Here is an 8982-nt window from a genome sequence, read left to right on the forward strand (position 1 = left end):
AAAACGTGAATTAATAAATCCCGAATAACACTAGATAGTTTTCAACTTCGCTATACTTTGTTATGTAATCACATGCAATGCCTGTGAATTTCCATGTGCATAGTATGTGAATCAATAGCAAGAAAGAAAGTTATCTGAAAATTAATTGATATTCCTTATCTAGCTACAAATGCAATCTGGTACATATGGTATTTTTGGGTTGTGCTATTATTAATGGAAATTTCTAGACTAGACTCTTGTATTTAGAGGGTTATGGTCAATGGTAGTATGCAAAAATCCTCCATAAATCAAAGCAAAGGAAGAATGAGAGTAACTGTTCTGATGTTGTTGCTTGTGCCCTTTTCACTAGCACTGACTATCCAACCAGGGCAATCCAAAGATTGGAATTCCCATTCTAGAAGAAATCTTTATTCGGGGCCTTTTCATGGGCCTCCAAAATACGAAATCCCCCCGCCGCCGCCGTTGCCTAAGAGAGTGTCTGCACTGCCTTCTAAGTCCGAAAGAATTCTTTATTCTGGGCCTTCTCATGGGCCTCCAAAGTACGAAATCCCACCACCATCACCACCGTTGCCTGAGAGAGTGCTTACACCGCCTTGTATGTCTGCAAGAATTCTTGATTCTAGACCTTCTCATTGGCCTCCAAATTACGAAATCCCACCATCGCCACCGGTGCCTAAGGGAGTGCCTGCACCGCTTTCTAAGTTCGAAAGAATTCTCTACTCTGGGCCTTACCGTGGGCCGCCAAAATATGAAACTCCACCACCATCACCACCATCGTTGAAGAATCTTGTGTAGAAGAGTTAAAAGAATTTGGTAAGTAGTCTAAGGGAATGCATATACGATTATGCAGGCCTGTCAATAACAATAAGCACACTCTCCGGTCATGATCTTTAACATGGCCCATATGTCACATTTGCTTGATGTATCAGTTTCATATGTTTCATATTAGAGAGAGTTATTTTAACATAAAAGTTTTTACTTAAAATTATAATCATTAAAGTTATCTACTTATGGGTCCTCCTACTTTGCAAAAGTTGCAACATACCACGCTTTTTGTCCACATGCGCTTCCATCCAACGGTTCAGTTTAGTCAGTTGTAAAAAAATGGGTGTACAGGCAACCGTTGAAACCGGTTATTTACTTAATTAATGGCGATTGAGGAAGCCTTGGTTTGAAACAGTTGAAACCTAAAAGAAGAAGAGAGACGATTTACTCACGACAAAAGAGAAATAAAGGGTTGTCGCCTAAACAAGAGGATCGCACATTCTTAGAGAAAATATTTGGAGGATTCATCGAAGATGGTACCTGGGTTGTTAGCAGAACGATTTGGGTGGCAAGAGGCAAAGAAAGCAGAGGGTGTAGGTGATTTAATTAGAAAAATGTAGCAACAAGCTGCAATCCCCACTATTTGCAGTGCTGAAAGTATAGGAATTCCCCATGGCCGAAAGTAGAGGGAATAGCGCGTCTGTTTGACTTACTATGTGCAGTACGAACCGGATGAAGAAGGTAATTCGTGGAAAAAAAAAATAATGGTTACTTGTGGTTTGAAAGAGTTGCTATTCATAATTTGATGAAACTAAAAACGATTATATTTATTGATAAGAGTGCGATGAGGTGATATAGGCAACAAATTGTCAATGTTTAATTTTATTGCAAGTAGCAGTGGATTGAAGGAGGAAGAGGCGAGAAATTTCTTGGAGAAGGAAATGTACAAGTTTACTGAAAACGAAATGCATGCTACTTCTTCAATTTCTTCACCAATTGCCAAATATCCTCTTGCTTATTCCGCCCTGCACTTGTTACAAAGAAATTAGACATGCCCCTGGAAAGCATTCTCCTCTTCTCTAATTCTTCCATAAAAAAACATAACCGACAATCCTAACCTAATTACCACAATTAAATCTTTCAAACAAAATTTACAATTTCTTATCAGTAGTTACTTGCTGCGTCCGATCGAACGGCTAATGAACGGATGAAACATACTTCTTTCCATCATTTTTCTGAATAATTACATTTGCCTATTTCCTAGCGTTTTGGCTCCGCCCAATGTCGGCCGCAGTTGGCTGCCACACCGATATAATCGTCTTCAATTTCTCTGCTGCGATTTTAAATTTACTTCAACCTCATATGACCGCACTTCAATTGGAAATTAATTTCATGAATTGTTGGATGGAAGCCCTCCCAATCCTACGGCCATTACAAATGTGGACAGTGGTACGTTGCAACGTAGGCGAGTCCTCTACTTTATATTATTTTTTACGTTTTAGGGTTATGTTGCAATAAAATAATCATTGTAAGCAAAATCGTAATAGATGACTGATACTTTATGACAAAAATTGTTAAATTATGAAAGTATGACAGGTCATTATAAAATTATGGTCTATCAAATGATAATGATGTACTTATGATACAATTTGTGTCTATTAAGAATTTATGATAGAGTAATGATAAAAATATATTCTGTTAAAAATTTTGTGACAAAATTTTAATATTGACTATATTTGACCAAATTTTAAATAAGTATTTTATTAAAAGAAAGGTAAAATGGTCCATTTTATATGGAAAATAAGTTTTTAGAATAAAAAATTTGTATGTAAATGATAAAATCAAAATGAGGCGTTTAGACTAAAACCTAAAATTTTCTATCTTTCTAAAACTCACTTATAATTAGGGATGACAACATAACTCAAACTAGGACGAACTCAGATATTTTGGTCCGGGTTGATCCCATACTAGAGTTAAATTAAATGTGAAACTGAATTCAATTTTTAAACCCGGATACATAATGCGAAACTAAATTCATTTTTTAAACCCGGACGTATCCGGGTTTGGATCTGAATCTAAGTTTAGGTGAACCCGTATATCTGAAACCCAAACCCAAATATCTTTATTTTAATATTAATTTTTTAATATTTTTTAATATAAATATAATAGAAAGAAAGGGAAAGAAGAGCCCTAGCACAGCCGGCCCAAGTTTGCAATTCAAATTTTCCTCTTGTCAAATCTCACTTCGGCGGGCTGCTAACTAGGGGCGGGCAAATTCGGTTTGGATCGGTTTGGGACATATTCTCAAACCGATCCAAACTAATCGGTTTGAAATATTTTCAAACCGATATCAACCTAAAATTTTTTCAAACTGAACCGATCCAAACCGACTGGATCGGTTTGGATCTGGTTTGAACTTATTAGCGAAAATTTCACTTCTTTTATATTATTTTACCTAAATTATTTATTATTTTTTTGTGTCCGTAATCTAAATTGATACCTCTTTTATATTATTCATGTCTACTTTTATATCTACATAACAATTCAAAAATACATCCATACAAGTTTACAACATAATACATCCTAATAAACAAGTTCTTAACATGTTCATTCAAAACAAACTCACAAAATTAAAATAAACTTGAACAACATTTGACAATTAAAATATTGTGCATCTTGTCAGTCAAAATTTATAGCCCAATTACTTTTGATTTGCCAAAATCTGCATAAAATGATATATATAATTAGTTAGATTGCTTAACTTAAAATATAATGTAATTATATAATATTTCTGGATTGGATCGGTTTGAATCGGTTTGGAATCCTTCCAAACCGAAATCCAAACCGAGTGATATCGGTTTGCAATCCAATAAACCGAAACCAATTTTTTTACTAATGAAACCGATCCAAACCGATCTAAAAGGTCGGTTTGGATCGGTTCGGTTAAAATATGCCCACCCCTACTGCTAACCATATTTGTATCAAACTTGTATAAACATAAATATAAAAGAAAGAAATAGATCCAGCATCCCATTTTCACTTGAACTTCTTAATCATAAACATTTGTATCAAACTTGGCGCCTCTAGTTCTTGTAGGCAGCCCCACCACGCACCACACGTCCGTATCCTAAAATCGTTCACCATCATTTGAGGCTATTTAATATGTCATGATTCTCAGTGGGTCTCAAAGCAATTCTATTAGTAGTCATTGAAATTTTAAAAAATTGTATTTTTTTTCTTAAGTTTTTAGAAACTTCAAGGATTTTTGTCATTAATTTCCAAATTGTGGGAATTGTTTCGTTATTATATGTATATATATATATATATAGAGGCTCTCATTGTTTTCATATGGATAAGTTATTAAATTATATGATTTAATAGAATTAGTACAAATACTCTATTAAATTATAAAATTTTATAGTACGTTTGCAATTGAAAAAAAAAAATGAAGGTGCCTATACCTAAAAATTTCTATCCATATTTTTTACCTTAGGGTTGGTAAAAGAGTCCAAGCCGGCCCGACTCAAGCCCACATGCCTGAAAACTGACCTGCATAGGATTGAAAAATATAAAGTCCGCATAAATTGGGTTTAGTTAAGGGCCTTTAAAAAACTAAATTGTTTTATTTATAAATAAAAAATTAAATTAAATTTTAAAAAACCTCAAATGTTAAATTAATATGTTCTTATATTAAATTTTGTGATTTATTATGTTGTGCTACTAATAGTTTATGTATTAGGTTATTATTCTATTATGTATTAGATAATTATCTTTAAATTTATTTTTTTTTACTTTATTAAACATTTTATTTCATAATTAATGGAAAGCCCAAGCCGAGCTTGGATGGCCTGTCCCATCTAAACTTTGACGGGTTTTTAAAGGGTTAGGTTTATTTACAGTAATATGGGCTTGTGCCTATGCTTGAAAAAGCCCAGCCTAAGCTCACAATTCACCAAGCCTATTTTTTTCTAAAATTACTTATTTAATGCTATGTTTACTTATTGGAGTAAAAATGAGTAATATAAATTCTTCATACTCTAGTGTTTACTTACAAATTTTAGAGTACAAGTGAAAATTCCCACTTTTTTTGGAGTGGGGAGTGGGATTACTACTTCTATAGGGGGAGTAGGAGTTGGAATCCACTCCGCCCTCTTCTTTTTCATCCTTATTTTATTAAATGTAATATAATTATATTTAATAAAATAAAATAAATAATATCATATTATTTAAACAATATTATCATATTATTTTATAAATTACATTTATTAAAAATACTAATATTAAACTTATTTAAATATAATATTATTATATTCGTAAAGAACTAATAATATTACTATATACTATTTTTATTTGAAAATATTATATTATTATATTTATTTAAAAATAATAGTATTATATTTATTTAATATCAGTAATTAATAATAATAAATATTTTATTCTAAGAAAATATTACAATTTTATTATATCATTAGCAATAATGTTTAATTTGTGTTGCTTTTATCAATAATTTTTTATTTACATAATTAAAATTAAAATTAATAAAAAAATATAATTTACATAATTAAAAATATTATTAATTATTATTAATTTACAAATATAATAAAATAAATATTTTATTTTCAAATATAATTTTTTATTAATTTTGAATTAAAAACTATAATTCTTTATATAAGGATAAACTATAATTTGGAACCATTTACTTCCAATTTAAGACAAAAAAAAACATAAATTGAGTTTTTATTTCAATTCTATTCTCTCATTCTAGTGTAAATAAACAATTTACTCTCACTCTCATTCTACATTCCCAATCCCTGAACTCCCGCTCCTCATGATTCTTACTTCAATCCAAAATGTAAAAACTACCCAAATCATCATATTCCTTTTTACCGTGGTTACTTGGTTGAGTTTGTTAGTACTTCTTCTACTTAACTCTAAAATGGAGGGTAAGAGTCTCCTGCATTGACTTTATTTCAATTGTATATAATTGTTCTTTTTTAAAAAAAAGGGTTTGAGTCCTTTTCATTATCTAATTAAGTTGTGAAGCCTATATATATGTAAAGAAATAAATTTTATCTTTATCTAACGGATTCGATTTAATTACCGTTATTTTCTAACTTCTAGATATTGTTTGACTGTGACATTCTAGCTTTAAAGAATATGAATAACGTACAATCTTCACAAAATAAGTAAATCTACCGGTATCAGAATTTGATTTGTTACTCATTTAGCCCAATAATCAGATAGTTATTTAATTCCTTATATGAATAACCTAATTCTAGTAACCAAATTCTACTATATTAAGAGCGTTGTTAGCGTTACAAAAACCTACAAAAACCAATGAAGAAGGGCATGAATAAACATAATCACAATGGGAGATCAAAAAGCTTTGTTCATTGCTTTTATGCTTGCCCTGGCTTCAGGCTTTGGCTTTTGCCAAGCTGATGCCAGAAAATTTCAGATGAATTTCGGAACGATCCCGGGGGACAAACTTGTTCATCCTCATCATTTGCCGCCCGACGGCCAAATAAAGAAACCTCCGAGACCTCCTGGTTCACATGGGAGCCCTGCAGTTTTATATCCCGATCCAGCACCCCCAGGCCATTCTTCTTCGATTCCACCTAGATATTTAAATTCTGATCAGAAGCAACATGCATGAACCTCCAAGGCCTCGTGTTCCAATTAGGGGCTTTTCATAATAATGTAAGTTTATCTCGGCAATAAAATTAAAGGAGTGATCATTAATTCCTCCCGTTTGCATGTAATAGTCTTCAAATTATTAGTTATCTTAATGTTATTATCAATTAAATATGCAATAATTATGTAAAAAGTCTCCAAATTAATCATGGTTTCTATTAACTTTTCCATATGATGTGTGTAATCCAAGTTTTGATTTTGATACATGATCACATGCACACAAAACGATGTATAAACTTTTGTGTCAACACACACACACACACTATATTCATATAGAAAGGAAGCCTTATGTAAAATTTAATTGTTTTCAGCTAATCACAATCTAACGGCACACGACATAAAAGTGCAAAATTTACATAAGACCAAAAAGTAGGGCTAGTGGGTTGCTGTTAGGATGGTCATATATGAATGCAGTGTATTTTTGTCCTAGCTTATCGAATTCCCTTGATATATTTCCCTATTGTATATTACTCTTTTGATCAAACTTATTTCATCAAATGATTTTCAAGCGATGGTGATATGGGCTTTGCCCACTCCCCTACTTTTATTTAGTATATATACTAAAAATTATTAGTCATCTACTTAAAAATTATCTTGTTATAAAAAAAATTGTAAAAGTTTGAATTTGTGGATTTCTATTCATTATTTACAATTTTTATCAATTATTCACTGAAAAAATGGAATTATCCGTACAAATAATTATCACTATAATTTGTGTTTGGTTTTGTTTCCTTGTTTTGTAAGGGTATTTAACTAATTATGTCATTTTAGTAGATGATGGATACAAATTGTATACATTGGGTGTAAAATTAAATAAGTTTAAACTTTTGTAGTATTTTTTTATAATGGAGTAAATTTAGGGTAGATGGCTAATAATTTTCTTATTAAAAATATTTTAAGTTCAATCTAGATGATACATGTTGAGTGTTAGAAAATGCATATTTATAAAGGAGAAAACCGTCATTTTACATTTTAAGTCTTACTAAAAACCCTTACTTTTATATATTTAACCTTCTTGTGATTTAATTACATGTGTTTTATTTTAATTAAGTATTTTATGTATTTTAGGGGCATTATAGTCATTTCACAATAAAGGAGAGATCAGACGGCAAAACGGACATCACTTTTGAACTCAGGACGGTCGAAAACATTAGGAGGAGCATAAAAGGAAAAATGGCACTATTCACATGTACGGTACTATTCATGTGTACGGTACTGTATACGTTACTGTTCACGACACTGTTCACATAGACGGATGATGACGTGGCATTGACCGATGATGTGGCATTGACTGATGAGGTGTCACGATCCTGTTGGACTAAAATTCTTATGTACTGTTGATGGTGACGTGGCAGCATATCAGTGGACGAAAAATCTCGCGTACGGTGCATGCATCACACAGGATTATTTTCAACCAAACCGCGTTACTGTTCATCCGGGTCAAACCGCGTTACTGTTCAAAGTCGGGTCAAACCGTGTTACTGTTCATCCGCGTGGTCAAACCGTGGACTGTTGACTGATGACGTGGCGCAATCCTGAGCGTCCAAACTGTTTTTAATCCGATGGCCATGATTTACTCCATGTATCTATAAAAAGGGGGCCTCCCCCCCCTAATTTGATATCTCTGAATCCATTTTTGGACTCTGTTTTCTGTAATTCCCTCTCCATCTTGTATTTTCTTTGTATTTTAATAAATTCCTATTTTGCCCCTAGTTCAATTATGAGTGGCTAATTTTCTTTCAAGCTTGGGTTGAAGGTGAAGTCTCAACATGTGTCATGGGCTTAATTTGGTAAATTTATTTTCTCTTCCCCTCTAGTTTTTGTGGATGTTTTGACTTCTCGTCGACAAATAATACTAATCTTGTCTAGTACCGCCTTGGTTTCACCGGCCCTCTAGTATAAGGTTATTATTATTTGGCACGATAAGCCCTTAGCACCATATTGATTAGAGCGTGGTTCATGAGGTGTGGATTCCCCCCTCATGATTTAATTGACATTAATACGGATTATTTAGCCCATGATGCATGTTGATACGGATCCAGATACCCAAGTACGTCATTTCAATATAATTCTCGTCAATTTATTCTCGCCATTTCAATACCAATTTTAGAATTTATTCTCACCATTTTAATTTAAATTTTAGCATGTTCCAAATCATTTCCACCATAAATCCAATCACCCATTTACAAAATTAATTCTACACAATTAAAATCCACCTCCTCGTGGGATCGACACTCGTCACCATTAGTCTATACTACAATAGATTCGTGCGCTTGCGAGTACATTAAAATTTGCACAACAAGTTTTTGGCGCCGTTGCCGGGGAGGTAAGTAATTTTAATTCATAGAATTAATTTTTGTGAATAATTTCTTTTATTTGTTTTCTTGTATTTTTTTTATTATTAAAAAAAAAGAAAAAAAAAGTGAATCTACATTTAAAGGTTAGTATTTCTTTTCTTTTTCTCTTCTTTAAAATTTTGTAATTTAATTTTCCATTTATTTTTCTTTGTAATTTTTTTTTGTT

At 32.1% G+C, this 8982-nt stretch overlaps 1 protein-coding gene across 1 annotated transcript; it reads left to right on the top strand.

The window, feature by feature from the left end:
- Positions 1 to 252: 252 nt before the first annotated feature.
- Positions 253 to 795, top strand: LOC107177387 (extensin-like). The gene has a single exon (XM_015531131.1). It carries the CDS (start codon positions 253 to 255, stop codon positions 793 to 795), a length of 543 nt encoding a protein of 180 aa, XP_015386617.1.
- Positions 796 to 8982: the final 8187 nt, after the last annotated feature.

This window comes from Citrus sinensis, chromosome 6 (genome assembly GCF_022201045.2).
Source record: "Citrus sinensis cultivar Valencia sweet orange chromosome 6, DVS_A1.0, whole genome shotgun sequence".
Classification (NCBI taxonomy): domain Eukaryota; kingdom Viridiplantae; phylum Streptophyta; class Magnoliopsida; order Sapindales; family Rutaceae; genus Citrus; species Citrus sinensis.

Bases quoted from the DNA above. Each gene is read 5' to 3' on its own strand.
- LOC107177387 (XM_015531131.1), top strand. From the start codon at position 253: ATGGTCAATGGTAGTATGCAAAAATCCTCCATAAATCAAAGCAAAGGA.